Source organism: Rhinolophus sinicus, chromosome 15, assembly GCF_057876585.1.
Source record: "Rhinolophus sinicus isolate RSI-liver-muscle chromosome 15, RSI-T2T, whole genome shotgun sequence".
NCBI lineage: Eukaryota > Metazoa > Chordata > Mammalia > Chiroptera > Rhinolophidae > Rhinolophus > Rhinolophus sinicus.
Genome location: NC_142515.1, coordinates 74,833,546 through 74,854,673, shown reverse-complemented (window position 1 = coordinate 74,854,673; position 21,128 = coordinate 74,833,546). Strand labels below are relative to the sequence as shown.

The following is a 21,128-nucleotide window of genomic DNA, read 5'->3' as shown; positions in this document are numbered from 1 at the left end:
GAAAATTCACTAGGTGAGTCTCAGGGCCAGAGCCCCAAGGTTCAAATGGAGTTTTAGTCCCAATAGATGAGAGCTGTTGTTTTAACAACAGAATTTACTTTTCCAACCAAAGGGGCATCTAGAAACATAGTTCACAAAACATGAACTACCTCTCTTTGCTCATCTGCGAAATGGAGATAAGTGTGATTCTGCCCTGATCGCTCCACCCCACGGAGCGGCAGCAGCCACTTCACGCCCACCTGAGTCATCGTTCCAGGCCCTGTGATTTTCAGGAGACAGAAAAATCCCTGTGCCTTGTAATGAGTTGCTACACGATTTAAACAATCCGAGAGGCAGTTAGTGTTTCCAGGTCCTTTCTCTCTTGGTGTCTTCATCTCCTTTTTCTATTTTAATGTTTTTTTATTGTAAAAACTCATAGCATGAAATTTACCATTGTAGCCATTATTACGGTACACTGCAACGGCATTAAGTACATTCTCAAAGTTGTGCAACCATCATCACCCACCACTATCTATTTTCAGAACTTTTTCATCATCCTAAACAGAAATCTGCCTGGTTAAATTCCCCACCCCCATCCCAGCCCCAGGCACCACCATTTCACTTCCTGTACATGCAGTATTTGTCCTTTGGCCAATGCCACGTAGGTTTCTTTTCATCCTGGTGTTTGTTTCCTAGAAAAGAACATGTGCCACTTGTGAGTTACAAAGTATCAGATAAAATGAACTCATCCCTCAGTTTAAACATGAGAACTTCCCCGATAGGGTGCATCTACTTGGGAGAGTGAACCTTCTTCACCCATCTGGTAGGGAAAACAAGGGTGCAAAGAAGACATTTCTTTCATTCCCCCCTCCACTCCATGACTTAGTGAAACCAAAACACAAGACAGCAAAGCCTGATGGGGGAAGTCTTTGAAGGATGCAGCCATCCCAGCTCTGAGGTTTGCCTGGGGCTCGGAGCTTGCTCACAGTCAGGAAACGATGGTCTGGCCATGAGACGTGACACAGCAGACATGCAGAGCATGTGAGGTGAGAAGGCAGGGAACGTGGAAGCTGCCCAGAGGTGGCTGCTACTGCAGACAGAAAGGGTGTCTCCTCGTCTAAATCTCCACTCTTATTTGCTGAACAAAAACAAAAAATCACCCCTCACGTAATGCTTTGAAGTTACTTGCAATTTTTCCCCCCCTATACACTTGTTTTGGTCTTCTTTTTGTTCTTTAAACTTTTTATTTTGAAATAATTATGGACTTGTAACGAAATAGTACAGAGAGATCCTGGGACGCTTCCCACAGCCTCCCGCAGTGTGGAGGCTTAGCACGAGGCAAGGCCGGAAGTCAACATGGGCTCGGCAGAGAGCTGCAGGCCTTCCTTGGATCTCCCTGTGTCAGCACGCGCTCTGCTTCTCAGATGCCATCCTGTACAATTCAGGGCATCGCTTCACCTGCATAAATACCCGTCACCCACCAGTCAGGACCCAGAACCTTCTGTCAACACAAAAAAGCAGTCTTTACACCTCCGTGCTTCCCCTCCCTCAACCAGCAACTGCTGTGTGCTTTGAAAACAAAACTGATTGCATTTTAAAAGCTTCCCTGTAACATTTACATCACATTACACGTCCTTACATATTTTTCAAAAGCGCAGAAATGTGTTTTCTAATGGGAACATAATAAACCATCCTGTGGATGTTCCATTATTTATTTATCTGTTGCAAAGAGCAAGTTAGTGTTGGATTCTTTCAACTTTCATTACTGAAATTCTCTAACATACACAGAAGCTGAGGGACAGTAAAATGTGACAAACACCATGTGACTATTACTGAGCCATGACCAGCTCACACGATTTCACGGGCTCCCCAGCCCCTCCTCCCTGCCCCTCTGGTACAGGTTAAAAGGAGAGCCTATCTCACGCATAGCGTCATATGTTCCTTCAGTATTTAGTACCTATCTCTAAAGAGTAAGGACTCTATTTAACAAAACCACGACGCCATTACCATTCTTTCAAATGAACAATCATTCTTTAACATCCAGTCAGTGCTGAAATTTCCAGCTGTCCCATGGACAATCACAATGTGTTTTGTTGGTGTTTTAGGGTGTGTGTTTTTTCTCGTTTTACAGCTTGTGTGAATTGGGGTTCAAATTGGTTGACAAACCTCTAAGTCTCTGTATCTGCAGGTCCCCACTCCCCTGCTTTCTGCTTTCTCTTCCCTTAGGAGTTTCAGTGGCAGAGTCTGGGCCTTGTCCCCTAATCCAGATGTCCCTGGTCTGGATTTTGCTGGCAGCCTCCTGCGCCACGTCCCATCAGGACTTGTTGGGCCCAGAGCTCTGTGGTCCCCAAATGGATAAGAATACGTAAATGTGTTTGTTTGTTTTCTTAAGAAAGAAAACTTCTGTCCCTAGAAGTGTCACAAAGTAAAAGTGGTGATTAGAAAGTCGCAGGAGATGGCAGCTTCTGGAGTGGAACAGGCGACATTTGTTTAAAGATCTGGCAAGTGAGGGCGCCGCAGGCACCAGTCCTGGGGACCAGAGCAAAGGAGCAAGCCCTGTGGGGCTGGGGGATATAGGAAGGGGCTTGGGTTAGAGCATAAGGCCTAGAGGGAGTCGGGGGAGAGTGGGGGCAGAGGGTGGCGGCAAGGAGGCCCGGGGTCAGGCTGGGGGCCTGGGCCAGGCCAGGGAAGAAGCTTGGGTGTCGCTCTTCTGCCAGCCGAGGGCCAGCGCTGGGAGGGTAGGTGTCGGGCAGACGCAGTGATCAGGTACACACTGCAGAAAGGTGGCTCTGGGCTGCAGGTAGGTGAGGCTGGAGCAGGGACTCCCTTAGGACGCTGGCCTGAGCACCTGGATGGACCTGCTCGCAGAGGGTCCAGGTGGGGGTGAAGTGATCCTAGTAACGGCTCAGAAGGTGCCTAATCCCAGGGGCTGACCAAGGTGGCGCCAGCTGGCTGAGGACCAGGGGCCACTGGGGATGCCATCGTTGGCCTTTTTCAGAATGTAATTTATCAGGGGATAGTGACAACTGCCAGCCCTTAGTGAGCACGTATCATTTACCAGTCGCATTCCCAACGCTTTTCTCAGATACGTCTTTTCATGTCTCCTTTTCGTCAAGTGCACTCTGAAAAGTGGGTCTCGGAAAGTGCCCATTTCATAGATAAGAAAGCTGAGGCACAGAGGGCTCAGCAAGCTGTTGGCATCCCAGGAGCTCGTAAGGGACCGGGGTGGGACCACATGCTCCCTTTCTCCCCGACCCCTCTTCTCCACGAACGTGCTTTTGCGGGTTCGTCTTCGTTGCAGCATCAGCCCCTCTGCTCGGATCCTGAAGGGCGTGATGCGGGTTGGGCTCCTGGCGAAAGGCCTCCTCCTGCGGGGAGACAGGACCGTGCAGCTGATCCTGCTCTGCTCCCAGAAGCCCACCCGTGCCCTGCTGCGCAGGGTCGCCGAGCAGCTGCCCCAGCAGCTCCAGGTAAGGGTGGGTCACCTGGCAGGGCACTGCCAGCCCTCTCTCAGGAGCCCCTCAGGCTCCCAGTGGCGGGGGGTGGGGGGGTGACTTTGCTTCCACAGGATTTTAAGAAACAAGAGGTTGTGGTTATTACATATAAACCAGTTTGTTTTTATAAACAGTTGCAAGGAGAGAGATTGGTGGCAACTTGAGGGTTCCTTTATAAAGTGAGTCCCTGGTAAAACTCGGAAACCATGTAAATGTCCCCCCATGAGGATGGCAACTTATGTTACATCCTTCCTACAGAGCCTTAAGCAGCAATTTAAAAGGATACATTGTGTGTTGTATAATGTGTTGCATAAAGGAGGGAAGTTAGCCCTCCCCTTGACAAGGGTGGAGGAGACCCTTGGCCTGACAGCATGCATATGGTTAAGGCATTACCACCTACTTCACGGTATCTAACCATCGCTTTTAAAAATCCTTTACCTTCTCTTCAAATAAAAGGCTACATGGTGATGAAAACGGCTGTGAGGTTGACTGAGATTTCACAGCCTCAGGACCAGGAAGGCAGAGGCAAGATGGAAGCCGTTTTGAGGCCTGTGGGAGGCTGGCTGGATTTTCTCCGCTGGAGCACTTCCTGTGTTGTTCCATAGGACATTGCTCACCCGCAGTGATAACTGGGGGAAGAGTGAGATCCCATCATGATTTACACTGATCATCTTAGGTTAAAAAAAATCAGTTCCAGGGCAGCGTCTTCCTGATGTGTCTGGTGCTGTTCCTATGAGATTCGGCGTGGCTCCTGTGATGCGCTTCGTGAGCGTGGGGACCCGCAGACCCCAGCCCTCTCTCAGGAGCAGATAAACAAACAATAGCCGGCTAACTTCGCTTTGTTTCCTGTGAGGAAATTAAAGCCTCATGCCAGGTAGAGTGCACCTGGGGAGGCAGGGGCCACGTCCAACAGGACAGTGGAAGGTGTGTCCTGGCAGAGGACCTTTCAGTTGTTTTCAGTGTTCTGTATTACCAGAGAGCCTGCACAAAATAAAAAGCCTTGTACACACGCCGCTCCACACATATGGCAGGGCATCCTAGGGCAGAGTCACTGGGTCAAAGGCATGAGCCTGGTGCTCCTGGAAAGTGTTTCCAGGTCAGCCTCCACCAGCAATTTATAGCTGCACAGATCTGCCAGCCCAGCTGCTCCTCCAACTTTTGGAGTTTTGCCTTCTCACAGGTGATGATGGCACCTCATTATAGTTTCAATTTGTTCTCTCTTACTATGGCGATAATCTGTGTCATTGTGTAAGAAGGGAAACTTCTGTTTTCTGCCAACTATCTGTTATATCACTCGTCAGGTTTTTTGTTTTTGTTTTGTTTTTGTTTTGGATTGCTCTTCTTGTTATTGAGTTAAGGGAGTTTTTTACATATGAAGGCACCTTATATGCAGGGTCTTATATGCAGTGTCCGTTGTCTATATGCATTTCTACATGTGTGCACTCCTGGAGGGCAGGGCTGTGTCTCAGCCCTGTGGAGGCTCCAGGGGCCCCGTATGGGGCTTGCCACCTGGCCACATCCTTGCTGTTTGCACCTGCCTCTCAGCTGGAGTGATGCAGCCTTGTGTTGTGTTTGCACCTTGTAGATGGTGACAGAGGACAAGTACCAGGTCTCCTCTGACCCCGAAGCTGACATCGTCATCTCGTCCTGTGAGGAGCCCAGGATGCGTCTCACTGTGTGTGTCACCTCGCCCCTGATGCGGGAGAACCCCTCCACAGACAAAGCTTCGATGGGAGCCTTCTGTCCAGCCCCCTGCCCCACACATCCAGGTGGCCTAGGGCAGCGTGTGACTCTGCTCTGGGCGGGGGTGAGGTGATGAGGGTGTAGCCTTCTGCCACTTCTGTCAGTGCTGGAGGCCACTGGTCAGATAAGAACTGGGCCTTGGGACAGCGGAGGAAATGAGCTGGTGACCAGCTGTCAGAGGCTCAGCAGCGGCCTGGGGCTGGGCACACTCCTCCCTGACGTCCAGGCTGGTGCAGGTACCGGCACCCAGCCCGGGGGAGACCAGCGATGCTGGGAGCTCAGATTGTCCATCTGTCCATAGCAGAGGCCACAGCGTCCTCCTGCTCCCACACCACGCATGTGGGACCCAGGGGCTCTGGGGAGCTTGAAGTAGATGGGCATTGCCTGAGAGAGAGTGGGGGGTTGCCGGGCGAGGCCAGAGGGCAGCAAGAGTCACCACTGCATGGCAGAGGCCGGCCCACAGGGATGCACCTCCTGGCTCATCCAGCTGTGGAACCTTCTGGAACAGCCCCAGGACCGTTTTCCAATCCAGTCATTCTTGAACCCCCTTTGCGATTGTTGTTTTGTCATAGCTGAGGGCCACCAACTGCTAACGTTTTTTTTCTTTAAATCAATTCATTTTCGACACTCAAATATTTAAAGAGGAGATCCTTTGACAGTGAGGGGAAAGCCATTACCAGTTGTCATAAATGGAGAGTCATCTAAAAATAAATACAGGGGTGGGGGGAGCAGCACTATTGAATTCTAGCTGAAGGCCCTGCTAGGGTTTGCTCAGACACACGTACAAGGGGAAGATTGCGAATGTTAGAAAGTATAAAGCTCCGTGGCCACTCGATGGAGGCTGGCCGGAAGGATTAAGAGAAGCGGGAACCCCTCTGTGGCAGACGTTCTGTGAGCAGCAGGAACCTGTCAGCCTGTCAGTCTTCTCCCCATGCAGGGACCCACACCAGTCTGCCTGTTGCTGGGGGGGTAGCTTCTAACCCTCCTTGCAGACACACCCCTGCCACTTCCATCTCAGCCCTGTGACAGGCAGGCGACAGGCACAAGACTCCTGGGGATATTTATGGGCAGTCGTGCAACCTGTACTCCATTGTGTGACCTAAATAAACTAGGGTCTCCTAGAATGAGATAATATTCTTGAAGCAGTAATAATAAGAAAGGAAAAAATGGACCTGAATTTTTCTCAGACACGGGAACCTTTGTCGTAGATGGTGGGATGTGTTCAAACTGACCCACTTTCTCCCTTTTAATTATGCATTTGGAAGTTTCTGGAAATCTGGCTGTATTCATGGTTTTCCATCTGTCCTGTGATTTGCTAACTGAGGAAGTCAGCCCTGAAATGGCTCAGTAATGAGCATTAAACTCTTCGCTTGTGGGCACGAACCTCAGAGGAGATAGCATTTCACCGAAATTATTTCTCTGCTCCCTGCAGTGTCCTGGAGAAAAGACAATCCGGGGGGAGTACAGATCTTCCAGACAAATAAAACGAGGCCCAGAAGATAAATAACATGAGACCCAGATAATTGAGGGGCAGGGCCCCCATGTGGCCCAGGGAGGGGGTGGAGTGGGAAGGGGCGCCTTGCCCATGAGTTCTTTTCTTCTAGAAGGAATGGAAGCTCCTCCACCCGACCCAGAGGATATCTTGAGCCCAGAAAAGTGTCTCCAGTCACTGGCTGCCCTCCGCCATGCAAAGTGGTTCCAGGTCAGGGGGCAGGGGTGGGAGGGGGAAGAATCTGTCTGTCCTGCCAGCTGCGCCTTCAGCCATCTCCTTGGCTAGCAGCTCGGCCCATGTCTCCTTGCCCAGCACGAACCTGATGGTTCAGACCAGAGCAGGGCTGGTTCTGTTGTCCTGCACCCATTTGGGAGTGGGCTCTGCTCCGAGCCACCACCCTCCAGGCCAGCCAGCCATGCTCCTGGAGGCCCTCCCTGGCCTCCACGGCCACGATGCCAGGACAGGACCCTTGGACCTGCTCGCCACCCCCAGGGTCAGCCATTGTCCCCTCAGCTTCACACACGCCCCCTTACGGACACGTGCATGTGGCTTCCGGAGCTCACAGTGTGTTTCTTCCCCCAAAGGCACGAGCCAGCGGCCTGCAGAACTGTGTGATTGTCATCAGGGTTTTTCGGGACCTCTGCCAGCGTGTGCCCACCTGGGGGGCCCTGCCAGACTGGGTAAGGCAGCACCAGGCGACTGGCCCTGCTCTAGGAAGCCAACCGAGGGCCTCCGCAGCCCCAAAAGGCCTTGCTTCCTCCTAGATAGACGTTGCCCCTCCCAGCTTTTCCCAGAAGAAGTCGGTGTCAGCCTGAGTACCCGGGAGAGGTAGATCACAGCAGCGGTTTCTCATGGGTCCCTTGGCACCAGGAAGAGGACTGCTCTGGAGCACAGCCTCACTTGGCTGTATTCTCTTAACCCATGACCTCACAGGCAGCGCCAGGTAGCATGCCAATGCAAGGGCACCAGGGAACGTGCAGCATCAGCACAGAGGGCCTGGCGAGGGCTGGGACCTGGGTGCCCATCCTGGCTCCATGCTGGCCTCTGGGGGTGCCTGGTGCACTCCCACCTCCTCCAGAGAGGATCCCCCTGCAGCTCTGACACCTCTGGCCAGTAGGCACCAGAGCCCATGGTGGGGGTAGAGCAGAGAAGAGAGAGTGCAAGGGCCTGCATGACCCCCAAATCCCCAAACTGCCAAGTTGTGAGACCCCAGCTCCCATTCTCTCTGGGGTCCCCCACCCCATTTTTCTGTGGAATTGTGTCTTGTCCCTCCATGGGTCAGTCTCTGAGTGTCCCTCTCTCACCGACCCCCAGTGATGGGTGGGATGACCTATGGGTTTTGAAGTCTTTCATATTATTCTTGGGAAGGGGCCCAAGGCCCCTGAGCTCTGAGGGACATTTGCGTTCTATGTGCAGCCTTCTGCGGCCAGTTCATCTCCTCCCACGCCCAACAAACAGGCCCTGCCCACGCCGGCCTGGGCCACCACTGGCCTTACTGACGAGGGCCATCTCTGAACCCAGCGGTTCTGGTGGCTGCGAGGACCTCGCCTGCTGCTGTTGCCCTTTCCTGCCTCCCCTGGGTGGCTCCTTGGAGGAGGGAGCACGGGCCCTGGCTAAATGTACTGCAGGCCACTGAGAACGAGTTTCTTTTAACACTTGCAATGCTAGTTTGCAATGTTACAACTGATGGCATTTTGCTGATGGGGAAACTGAGGATTAGAAAGTGAAGAAACCTGCCCATGGCCATGCCAGGAGTGGCAAAGCCTCTGTGACCACCCTCCTCCGTAGAAATTGAAGGGTGGGTGGGAGTGCGGGAAAGAGCTAGGAGGGGCCTCCTATCCTGGGGTCCCCTGGAGATCCCCCAGCCAAGCCCCACAGAGCTCCTCCAGGGGGAGGTGAGCTGGCCCAGGCACTCTCCTCAAAGGCCAGTGTCTCCTTTTCTGTCGCTGCCCTGCCCAGGCCATGGAGCTGCTGGTGGAGAAGGCTCTGAGCACTGCGGAGTGGCCCTTGAGCCCTGGGGCCGCCGTACGAAGGGTCCTGGAGTGTGTGGCCTCAGGGACGCTCCTGGAAGGTCAGTTCCTGTCACCTGGGAGGCCTAGAACACTGGGGCACGTGGCCGAGACTGCAGGTCATAGCTGGGGACAGAAGGAGCCTCCTACTAACACTGGAAAACAACGTTCATCCCAGACAGGAGGAGGGACCCAGACACGCGCATGCATCCCCCAGAGAGCAAGTGCAGAATGCGCTCACCTGCAAACACGGGCGAAGGGCCTCGTAGATGGAGCAGGCGAGGGAGCTCTGCCTGTCGCCCCCCTGGGGGTGGCCTTGGTGGGAATATTCCCCAAAGAAATAACCAGACACTCAGAGAACGGGTTGTGTCCCATGCTCCCCACGGTGTGGCTTACAGTAGCAGGCGGGAAAAGAAGCATCCCGTGCATTCGTGACATGTCAGATACAAAAATGGGGTTTTCCAGTTATTTTAGTGACACGGGATGATACATTAAGTGAAAGAAGAGGAAATGCATGCACCGGGCCCGTGGTGTGAGCCTGTAACGTAATCATGTTCTCATGCACACACGTGTGCACACACACAGCAGCTGGAAGGAGCTCTGCTGAGTGTGTGTGTGGGGGCAGGGAGGGCTGCCCCAGGAGAGACGCCCCCAGAGGAGACCCTGTGCTGGCCCATGTGGCCCATGGACGCCGAGGGGTGCAGTTGCAGACCCCGTGCTCAACCGTCTCAGGCCCCCGCGGTGGCAGTCTTTCACGAGGGTGCTCTCTCCTTCTTTGCCACCCCCACCTCCCCTCACAAAGATGGGCCCGGGCTCCAGGATCCCTGCGAGAAAGACCAGAGGGATGTGATTGGTTCCATGACCCTCCAGGAGCGGGAAGACATCACAGCCAGCGCCCAGGTAGGACAGCCGGTCCCTGCAGCTCCCTGCCTGGGCCAGCTCAACTCGGCTGTGGGTGGCACCCCAGTCCAGCCTCTGTTTGCAGCTATGCAGCATCCCAGGAGGTGGAGTGGGGTTCCCCTTCCCTCCCCCTGCAGAGATGGGTGGCCTGTGGGTGGCAGGACTGCTTCTGGGGAAAGAGCCAGCCTGGCTCAGAGCTGAAGCCACCACCACCGTGAGGAGGCGCAGACCTTGCTGGTTGAGACCGTCCTGGGTTCCCCCCACCACCCGCCTCGTGCTCTGTGAACACCCAGTTTGGGGCCCCCCCAGCCTCAAGCACCAAGCACACTCCCTGTGTGTGGTTTGCTTCCCTTTGTATGTTTGTAGGAAAGTCTCCCCGTGATACAAAAATCACACTGGGCCTGACATTTAGGAACTGCCTTTAATGGAAAGAATCAAATTGCTCATGATCAGAGCCGAAGTGGGAGATGCAGGACTCGGGGTGCCTGTAGTGAGGCGGGAAGCACTGCTGTTCCAAGGGGCGCCCTGGCAAAGTCATGCCATCAGCCGGCCTGAGCGACTCCCAGGATAGTTCTTCATGCCTGTGGGTGGGTGAGCGTGGCAGTTACTAGAAGGGTGCTGCCGAGGACAGGGAGCTGGTGAGCCCCTGTGTCTGCCCCAGGCCAGGGGGCCAGGTGAGGGGTGCTGACGGGCTGTCTGCCTCCAGCACGCCCTGCGCTTGTTGGCGTTCCGGCAAATCCACAAGATCCTGGGCGTGGACCCTCTGCCACCGCCCAACAGCAGGCCCGGGCCACGCTTCCGGAAGAGGTCCAGGGAGGCGGGCCAGGCCCAGGACGGCAAGGGCCCGAGGAAGCAGGCTCGTGGGTTGGAGAGGGACAGTGTGAGTGGCCTTACCTCCCCACCAGGACCTGACATCCCGTGGCCACTTCATCCCTGACACCGGACAGTCGTGTTCTCCTTTCCAGTAACGTCCTGTGTGTGTCCGTAAAAACACTTGTGCTTACATCACCAATGAAATTGCATGATCCAGGGATGAGAACCGCCGGTGGGGGGGGGGGCAGCACCCTGCACCCTGACGTGCCCCCAGTGCTGGGTGGAAAGTGTGGCACAACAGCTTGGAACCCTGGCACTTCTGTTAGCTTTAAACTCAACCCGTGGATACTAAGGGTGTGGGCTCTACATTGCTTCCTGTAGAAACCCCAGCTGTGTGTGGACTTGAAATCACTGGGGCAGGCCCGTCTGGGGACCCTTGTCTGGGAGGCAGGCCAGGGAGAGCTGGAGGGTCGCCCAAGCCCAAGGGCGCAGCTGGGCTCAGCCTGCTCCAAACACAGCCTAGAGATGGCGCCTCAGCCAGAGCTCTGCAGGGCCTGAGCTGGGCTCCCCCCCCGCCCCCCCCTCGCCAGCCTCCCTTGGGGAGGGCGACAGGGCCAGGGGTGGTGAGCATGCTCCTCTGGTCCCCCACAAACATCTATGAGCCTACAGTCCACCCTGACCCAGAGCCCCCCAACCCCCCCAACCACTGAGTGCCTTCTGCTTACAGAGGGGCTGCTCTGTAACGTCCCATTTAGGGCTGAGTTTGCCCAGTGTCTTTCTCCCATCCCCCCTGCAGAGGTCTGGCCTCCCTGGGTCCAGGGCTCCCCCCCTGCTGCAGGACTCAGGGCCGGGCTCCTCCTGGTTCTGACGGGCATAGGGGCACTCCCTGACCAGCCCCTGCCCTGATTGTTCAAACCTTCCTTTTCGGCAACCAGATTTTTTGGCCGGCTGCCCAATGGCCTTGAAGGAGAAAGTCCATCTTTGTGCCAATGCAGTTACAGTCACTTGGTTCCTTTGATTTCATGTCTATGTTTAAGGGACAGCCTCTGCGTGGCTTCATATCTAGTTCTTTGTAGAGCTACCTGGAAGTCTGGTGGGGGGAATAAACGACCTATGCTTATCTTTTTGTGTGGACCACACCAGCCCTTCTTCGCGGTGGGCTCTCCCGCTCTCCTCTCAGGGGGACACTTGCTAGCATTTCTCCCCAAGACTGAGGCCACGAGTGTGGATGGGGAGGACAGGTAGGGATGGGGAAGACATTGGAGGGGCTGCTGCTGTCCAGGGGCTGCTTCTCAGGTGTGGTCACCCTCAGGCTGGCCCCACACCAGGGTCCTCTGGGGGTGCCAAAAAGCTGGCCCTGCAGATCCCACCCACTCACAGGACCCAGCTCAAGAAGTGCTCATTTCACACATGTCCCAGGCCACCAAGGGGCCCACCCTGGCCTGGTGCAGGAGACACACAGTGGGGCCATCAACAGGAAGTGGGGAACCTGGGAGGCTTCCTGGAGGAGGGATCTGGCCAAGCTAAGTTGAGGGGGTGACTCTCCACTTGCTGGCCCCCCAATAAGAGTTCCCTGCAATTTCCCCAAATCCTCATGACAAACCTCATGGGGTGTAGGGGGAGCTCAGATGCAGAGACCTGGTCAGCAGCTTAGCTTCTGACAGCTTCAAGCCCCCATGGCATCCCAAGACAGTGTTGCAAGGTGGTGATGGCCCCCACAGAAGTGGCACCTATCACTGTACACAGAGCACAAGCTGGGAGACAGCCAGGACCCTGTTCTCAGAGCCGGGACAAGGGAGTGTTGGTCCCTTGGGTAGGCAGGGCCTAGCCTGGTTCTAGCAGGCGCATTACCTACCAGAAACAGGAAGGTGGCCGGCCAGCCGGTTGTCTGGCTACTCCTGCCTCCCCTGCCTCCCTGGGAGGGCAGGCTACTACTTGCTTTTGCCTCCTCTGCCTCAGGCCCCATCCTGAGGAAGTGGGGCCCCCTGCCTCTTACAGGCACCCCGTCAATACCTGGGAAGCAGAGCCAGCCCCTCCGCTGGTCCCGGTCCCAGCCACAGACAGGGCACAGGGGCTGGGTCCAGAATCCCCACCTCACACGGGGGGCTTCACCCCACACACACTGTCCCGCCCTCTGCATCTTGGCTGGCGACTCTGCCATTCACGCAGCTGCCCAGGCTGACAACCCCCTTTGGGGGGGGGGGGGGTCCTCCTGGATTCCTCTGTGATCGCGGCCAACCCATCAAGAAATCCTGTCAGTCCCGCTCCTACTGCTCTCTATCCACACTGGCACTCTGCTTTTTCAACTCTATCAGCAAGAGCTCTGGATAAAACTCATGATTGCACTCAAGATAAAACCCCAAATCCCAGTGAAGCCCCACAAGAACCCATCTGCCACCCTCTCCCTCAATAATTCCACTTTGGATCCTGCTTGTGTCAAACCAACCAATCTTGTTGCTGCCCCAGGGCCTTTGCACATGCTGTTCTGCTGTATAGTAAGCTCTTCCCCTGACCTGTATGGCCAGTGACTCTGCCCCTCCTTCAGGTCTCAGCTCAGATGTCACTTCCTCAGAGAGGCCTCCTTGATCACCCCAACTTGCCACATAACCCTATTAATTTTCTCTATACCACACATCACTTAGCCAGATCACCTGTTACCTGCCTTCACCCCAGGATGTGAATTCTCCGTGGATAGGAAATATGTTTACCTTACTCACCATGATATCCCAAGGTCTAGAACAGACCACGTACATATAGTAGTAGCTAAATACAACTGTTAAAGGCTTGAAGCCACACTCTGATACCCAACACGAGTCTCCATAAGAGGAATTTGCCTCCTAGCAGTTAGGAAGATACCATTTGTTTCTGTCTTGTCCCAGGAGATTATTGTAACAGCTGGGGCGAGAGGCTTTACGAGGGCAGTGGCAGCATGATGAAGGAAAGGGAGAATGGATCTGCCTTCAAGATCAGGATGAGGCAGGTGTGACAGTCACAGCTGCACCTGTGTGGAAAGCCCCGTGTCCTGCTGCTGTGAACCGCTCACAGTATTTGCACACCAACTTCCACCCTCACGTCCTGCCAGGCATAGCTCTTGGAAACCACATCACTCACAATCACTGGCCCCATCCCCAGTTCCCCGGGGAAGACAGATACTATCTTTGCCACAAGGCGGTTTAAAACTAATCCTGTTGACAGAGAGTTAAATCAGCTCCCCTGGCAACTCCAAGAAACCAAGTTCAGGCAATGCGACAGCAAAATGAAGCAGTCAGCGATGCACTCGGTCCAGATGGATGAACCGTCTGGGTGATCAAGCTCGCTCAAAGCCTGAAGAAGAGCAGTTGATTCTGATCTTTCCTCTCCATCCTTCTTCCCACTGGGCAGGGGACCCCAGAGCAGGCTGATGGGAAGATACAGGACCAGGCACTAGAGAAGCCTGACTTCTGTGAGGGGAAGTAGCACCCTGAGGCAGCTACTGCTGGGGACCTAAGGCTTCAGGATGCTGGCCTGTGAGCCTGGTTGCTAGGAGACGGCGGTGAGTGGGAGAGATGACGTGGGGCCTGTCAGTAGGGCTGGAGCGGAACCTGTAAGGCAGTCCAAGGAAGACAAAAATGGAAGGGCAGATCCGTCACTTCCATCTGCAAAGCCACTGATAACACAGAAATATAGCCACGAAAATGCCCTGCAACCCTTGTCCGAAATAAGTCACACCCAGGGGTAGAGGGAGCATCTCCAAGTATTGGCCAGCTTCTTTGGAGAAATGCTGGCTCCATCTTCTCCCTGGTCCCCTGTTACTGTGGCTTCTGGAGGCTGAGATGTTTCCGGTAAGTAGATTAAGGCTCTGCTGAGCGGACAAGCCAGAGGACCCACGTTTCTCCTTAAGGTGCAAAAGGCAGTGGGGTGCAGGTTGGGGGGAGTCGCACCCTGTTTGTCTGCCCAAGTTCAGAGAAATAAAATGTGCTGGGAAATAGATACTTGTTCACTCATGTTCATACCCTGTTTCTCCGAAAATAAGACCTACTCGGACCATCAGCTCGAATGCGTCTTTTGGACGGGTCTTATATTAATTTTTGCTCCAAAAGACGCATTCGAGCTGATGGTCCGAGTAGGTCTTATTTTCGGGAAAACAGGGAAGCAACACTCTTCACAATAGTTTAGAGCTGAAAACAACACATGTCCATGGATGGATGAACGGATAAATAAAATGTGGTCCATCCAGACAATGGATATTATTCAGCCTTCAAATAGGACACTCTGACACCTGCTACAACATGGATGAACCTGGAGAACATTACGTTCCGTGACATAAGCCAGACTTATTTGGGCTATTATAAAGAGATGTAAGTTTTAATAGCTGCGTAATATGCCACCGAAAATCATACCCTGGTTTGCTTAACCATTCCCCTCTTGGACATTTACATTGTTTTCAAATTATAATACAGTGAATTGTTCCTGAACAGTTGCGATTCTGTTCGTCCCATAGATGCCCAAGAATGGAATTTCTCGGTTGAAGGGCATGACATCGTAAGGCATTTGAACTTGCGTGTGAAAGGTTATGTTCCCTCAGACCTTTGCCAGTTTCCTTCTCGTTGTAAACGAAGAAACCCCATTCCCCACCCCCAAGTCAGGACTGTGCCATCTCATTTTAAAAAATACTTTTCTGCACATGGATATAAGCTTAACAGGGTTCCTTCTGCAACATCTTATTTCCTCAGCTGTTCTTTCATTTTCTCATTCTACACCTGTTTATTGAACACCTATTAATTGCCATGGGTTGTCACTCACGTGTCTTCCTGATGTCCACCACTGAGAATGTTGAGATTTATTGAATATTCACTCAGCAAACACTCACCACCTTCCTTGGGAGAAACCAGTGATGAACCAGGTGTTGTCACGTGATGCAGTGAGGGCGACTCTGGGCCCTAGTCCCAGCTCGGCCCTTTCATATATTAGCTGTGGGGTGTCAGGACAGCTCACGTCACCTCCCTGAGCCTCTGTAAAATTGGATTAGAACAAGTAGCACCAACCTTGAAGAGTTGTGGGGAAAACTCAGCAATAAAATGCATTTTTTAACACTACACAGAAAGGTTCAGCCTCAGGGAAATGGGCACAGTGGAGGCAGGTGAGAAGGTGAAAACCAGTGATCAAAATGAAAATCACACAGGGAACAGTGACCCCAGATGCCTTCCCCGTCTCACTTTCTAGAACATAGGCTGCCTGGCTATGAGAAAAGCCTTGTAGATGCCGCTGATGTTTGGGGCTCCCCTACAGTGGCTGGCACCCCCATCATCACCCCCCACCATGGTTAGGCGCTCCCTGTCTGCTCTAGCATTCCCCTTATAAATGTTAGCCAATGAAGAGACTAAAACCCAAAGAGAGAGAGAGAAAATAACTTGGAGGAAAGAGATAAAGAGAACAGAAAAAAGTTCTAGAAAAGCCCTTATGTATATTATCCTCAGAGAGCTTATAGAAGACACAGAAGCCAGGGAACAAAATTTAAGTCGCCTTTTGAAAAGGAACATTCAAATAGCCTTAGAAATTAAAAACCTGAGATTCAAAATGTTGACAGAAGGGCTGGAAGAAAAAGTAGAATGAGAAGACAGAAAGAAAAAAATGTAAGCAAGAAAATAAGATCAATTCCAATATAGGACAAAGGAGAGTTTCACAAAGAGGGAAGAAAGAAACCAAAGTGGAAGAAATCACCAGTGATATCCTTCAAGAAAGTTCACCAGGAATGGAAGACATGACAGAGCCCATTGACTGTCCAGCCTAACACGTGAAAATAGATCACTACCCAACACACACTGTGGACATGCAGCATGTGGAGAATAAGGAGAAGATTCTACAAGTTTCCAGAGAGAGAGAGAAAACAACAACAACACATAAACATGTGACAAGAGCATGAGGAAGCAGGGCAGTTCAGATTTTTCAACTCCCCAAGACCAGAACCTGGAAGCTGTGAAGTGAAGGAAATTATCCACCACCCAGAACGCTGTCGTCAGCCAAACCACCAATCTCACAGGAGATTGGAAGGAAATGCTTTATCTGACAATGCCCAGGGAGCGCACATTCCCAAAACAAGTGCACAAACCAAGAAATGGAGACCTGGACCCAAGAAACAGAGGCTGCGCCCACGACTCCCCAGTACTGAAGAAGGGAGGGGCCGGGACCGCGGCGGGGCAGTGGCCACGCCCTGAGGCGACAAGTTAGTTCCTTGGAAGAGGCTGGGGGAGAGAGTCACAGACACACACCAAGGTGATCACTAACTCTGGGAGAATCATGAAACCAGGCCGAGCAAATAAAAGTGTTCCTTGGTGTACGTCGCTCCACTGAACAATGCTTAACATACAGCAACATAAGCACCAAATATTCATTTAACCAAAAATGGTGATGAAACTATTGGGAAAGCAGTATGCCTAAGAGAGCTGAGTCTCTCTCTTCAGGAGCAGGAAATCAATGGGCAGTGATCAAGAGATGTGGAAAACATGATTTTGAAATATGAAAGCCAATACCAGAGAAAAAGCCAATAGAAAGAGCAGTGGCAACCGTTGGGGAGTGGGACGTACATTGCTTTGTTTACAGCCGTTTCTTAAGCTTAGCACAGTCTTCAGCACACAGCAAAACACTACAAAACACCGCTACTATTAATTTTGATAAGAAGAAAACATATAACTTTGAGGGGCTCATTGCTGAGTCGGGGAGCTTTTTATAGTTAGGAGAGCACTTGAGAGCTTGCTACATATCATGAATATCAACCCATTTAGATTGAAAAGTGCACCTACAGGTCAAATAGATTTTAAAATGTGCCTATTTTAAGAAATTAAAAACTGAAAGCGATCAGAGGTCAGAAATCTACAGCCCACTTACCCACCGTCTGTTTTTATGCATCCCACGAGCTAAAAATGTCTCTTCACATTTTTAAGTGGCTGAAAAAATCAAAAGTCTTACTATGGCATGACATGTGAAAAGTATATGAAGTCCAGATTTCAGTGTCCATAAATAAAGTTTTATTGGAACGCAGCCATGTCCGTTCACGTTCATGTCATCTATGGTGGCTTTCGCACTACAAAAGCAGAGTTGAGTAATCTAGACAGAGATCATCTGGTCCTTTTCAGAGAAAGTTGACCAACTCTTGAGTTAGAGGATGAGGGTCTGGGGACGGGATGGGGAGGACCCCTGGAGCAGAGGCTTGGGGGCAAGTCTTCTGACAGACACGCTTTGCCTTGTGGATCCCCCGCTCTCCTTCTGTCTTCACTCTTTATATGATTCTATTCATGTGTTCTGTGAGGGCCTACTGTGCACTAGGCTCCAGAGACAAGTGATTGCCCAAGCCAGAGCAGTCCCTGCCCTCACTAACAGAGCATACATTCTGTCAAGCGAGGCGGGGCAGGAGGGCTATGGACAAGGACAAGTAAGACAGGGTAACAGGCAGTGTTTTGGGCTTGGATGGTGGGTGGTCACTATGGGTGTTCAGGAAGGGACTCTTGAAGGAGCCAGAAATGCTGAGAAGGAGTCATCTTTGAGAGGAGCTGAGGGAAGGACGTAATAAGAGGAGAAAAGAGCACATGCAAAGGCCCTGAGGCTGGATCATGCCTGGAGCATTTGAGGAACATGAGAGAGCCACGCTAGGGGAAGTGGAGAGAGCTGAGAGTAGAGAGGTGACAGCAGCCACAGTGGACAAGCCAGTGGTGGGCCACAGTGAGGAGCTTGGGTTTCAACCCCAGCACAACCAGCGCCATGGGAAGGTTGTAAGCTAGGAAGGGACACAGGCCCAGTTTACACACAGTGAACCTGCAAGCGTGGCAGGGAAATGATATGCCTGGCTCTACCTGCAGTACAAGAAAGACCAGGCGAGGGATGTGGGGGGAGAGCAGACAGCCTCCCCCATTAACGGCAGATCACCCCTGGCACCCCAAAGCAGGTCGCTTGGAGGAGCCCTTGTTCCCCAAGTCAAGAATGATGCAGCTGACCACAGCTCTGGTTGCAAGATGAGCGATGCAGCATTTTTCCTCGAAAGAGCAGAGTGTTCCTCCGCTGAATCCCTGAGTCCCCTGGCAGGGAAGAGAAAGCTAAATTTAAAGGTGTGCTAATTGGGGCAGTCTGATCTGGCCACTGGATCCGCTGGGGCCATGGTGCCAGCGCAGCCATCCCCACATCTGGCTGCAGCTGCCCTGCCTTGCCTGCCCTCCAGATCCAGAAATTTCAATTATGGGCACATTCTCTGGTGGTCTATCATGTGCCCACCACTATGCCGTGCACCAGCATGTGGGCCCTGGAGCTGGATGGGCCTGGGTTCAAAGCCCAGCCCACCACTTCCTGTGTCATAGGGTAGGCTTCAGCACTTTCTGAGCCTCAGCTTTTCCATCTGTGAAATGGGTACAATGAGAGTATTTGCTTCACAGGGGACAGGCACTACTCATTCCCTCTCCCCTCCCCAAAATTCACTGGCTTACAAAAATACTTTCTGAATACCTACTGTGTGCCAGGAACTGACCACAGCTGTGAACGACACTGTCCAAAGTCCCTGTCCTGGGGAGTTGATGTTCTAGAAAGGACACAGCCAGTAAACAAGATAAACAAGTAAAATATATGGTCAGTTAGACCATGGTAGCTCCACAGAGCTACAGGAGAGAGAATGAGAATGTAATGTGTCAGAAGGTTGAAATATTCTGTAGGGTTGCTATAATGTTGGTTATGTCTAGGGAAGTGTCCCAGGCAGAAGGCACAGCTAATGCAAAGGCCATGAGGTGGGAGCAAGCCTGGGAGCTTTGAGAAAGAGGATGCCAGTGCTCCTGCCTCCCCCTCTTGGCCCTTTTGGATCCTTTCAGGGCATAGGAGTGGGGTCTTGCTCTGAGGAGGTTATGGATGTCTGAGAAGGTTTCATAAAAATGGTGCCAGTTTTGATGGACATGGAGGATGAACTGGGGTAAAGACTACATTTCCCAGCTTCCTCTGCTCCTGAGGTTTCACTGGAAGAGTCCTTAAATGAAGAAATGTACCCGTTTCTGCCAACTTCCTGCTTCCTATTGACTGGAATGCAATAGGTGAGAGGGCTCGAGTTCAAGCAGTCATCTTAGATCAAGAGAAGGAAGTTTGAGTGTGGACAAAGGCAGAGCAACAAGATAGCAGGAGCCTGGGCCCCTGACATACACAGGATTTCCTCCCTCGAAGAGCATTAATTTCTACCTAGTAATTCAAGCCTCTAACACTTGGGGTCTTCCATCCCCCACAGCCAATCCTAATTTTAACTGATGCATTATATAAAGTGCCTGTCACATGACTTATTTTGTTTATCGCCTATAATGATTTTTGTCCATATTCGTAAAGAATAAGAAATATATCCTGCCTTTGAAAAGTCTACAACTCCATTGGGTGTGTCTGCAGGCCTGACTTCTAGCCCCAGTGTGACCATGGGCAAGTAGCCTTGCCTCTCTGGGTCTCAGCTGCTCCAATTCTAAAATGAGAGGATGGGCCCCCAAAATCTCCAGGAGTTTGAAGAACAGAAGGTTATGTAAATCGCAACAGTCAAAATAGGAGAACGGTGAGATGTGAAGAACAGTGAGATTCGGATGAACAAAAACGAAAGGCATTCAGGCAGGGGACAAGGTGGGTTCATCAGGGTTTCTCTGTTGCAAGTGACAGAAGCCAGCACCACCTGATCCAGGGCATGAAAGGGAAGAGATCCCTCTTCTTAGCTGGGTTTAGGGCAACTTAATCTGACTCACCAATTCCACATCATAGTGATTTCATTTCAGCACCCCACTCTGGTCCCATTTTCAGTATTAGGAATTCTTTTGGTTACAAGTGGCAGTAACCTCCTGAAAGCAACCAAAAAGCAAAGACCTGCTTCCAATGCTAGGCATAGCGTGACCTCCAGGCATGGCTAATCCAACTATTTGAATTCTTCCTGTGGTATTCAGTCTCTCTGTTTCCTGGCTCTGCTTCCTCTGGGCTGGCTTTTTCTCAGGCAGGCTAATGGTCTCAGTTCCCAAGGCAAGATCCATGCCCATCAGTGAAATGAGATGGCTAGTGTCTCTAGCGAGGGGTCCTTTCAGGGCATAGAAGTTAGACTTGCTCTGAGAAGGGTAAGGGTGTCTGAAGAAGGCTTCATAAAAATGATGTCGGTTGAGCTGGGCATGAAAGATGAGCTGGAGATGCCATCTGGATGGGAGAAGCGCATTCCGGCAGAGGGGACAGCCCATGCGAAAGCATGCTAACTAACTCCTGCAGTTCAGAGTTGCCAAACTATTGGGTGCTTGGTGGGAGCAGAAGCAAATTAAGCCAGGGAGGTAGTTGGAGGCCAGACATGAAGAGCCCTGAGTGCCAGACTGAGTGTTTTAGGCTCTGTCCTGCAGGCAGTGGGAGCTATAGCAGGATTTAGAGCAGGAGAGGGCCACAGTCACATTTTCATCCCTTGGTGATGCAGTGGAAGGTGAATGGTAACAAGGAGAAAAACTGGAGGCAGTTGGGAGACCAGAAAGGGGGCTGCTGTGTCACCAGCCTGCGCCAGACGGGTGTCCAGGGGTTGGGGGTGGGTGGGTCAAAGAATTTCCAGAACCAAGTTGACAGGACTGAAATGTGGAGGGTGAAGAGCCCAGGACTGGGGAATTCTGGTATCCGACCGGATGGTGTGGCTACCAACTGGCTTCAGGCAGGTAGAAGGGAGAGGCAAGTCCTTCAGCTCCTAGCGGGAGGCAGGAA

General features: G+C 52.2%; 1 protein-coding gene and 1 non-coding gene across 6 annotated transcripts in view; both read left to right on the top strand.

The window, feature by feature from the left end:
• Window positions 1–11,550, top strand: part of ZFR2 (zinc finger RNA binding protein 2) — a 44,355-nt gene extending 32,805 nt beyond the window's left edge. For 3 of the 5 annotated variants that reach the window (XM_074337591.2, XM_019744209.3, XM_019744213.3), the window contains 7 exons: window positions 3,281–3,449; window positions 5,059–5,242; window positions 6,821–6,918; window positions 7,293–7,388; window positions 8,668–8,779; window positions 9,520–9,617; window positions 10,324–11,550. In XM_074337591.2, coding sequence (XP_074193692.1) covers window positions 3,281–3,449; window positions 5,059–5,242; window positions 6,821–6,918; window positions 7,293–7,388; window positions 8,668–8,779; window positions 9,520–9,617; window positions 10,324–10,554 — 988 coding nt within the window. In that variant the 3' untranslated portion in view covers window positions 10,555–11,550. Of the gene's footprint in view, window positions 1–3,280; window positions 3,450–5,058; window positions 5,243–6,820; window positions 6,919–7,292; window positions 7,389–8,667; window positions 8,780–9,519; window positions 9,618–9,983 lie in introns of all 5 variants that reach the window. The other 2 variants (XM_019744210.3, XM_019744212.3) reach the window with 2 other exon arrangements.
• Window positions 3,777–3,899, top strand: LOC141572982 (U6atac minor spliceosomal RNA). The gene has a single exon (XR_012498570.1). It is a non-coding gene; the product is annotated as a U6atac minor spliceosomal RNA (small nuclear RNA).
• Window positions 11,551–21,128: the final 9,578 nt, after the last annotated feature.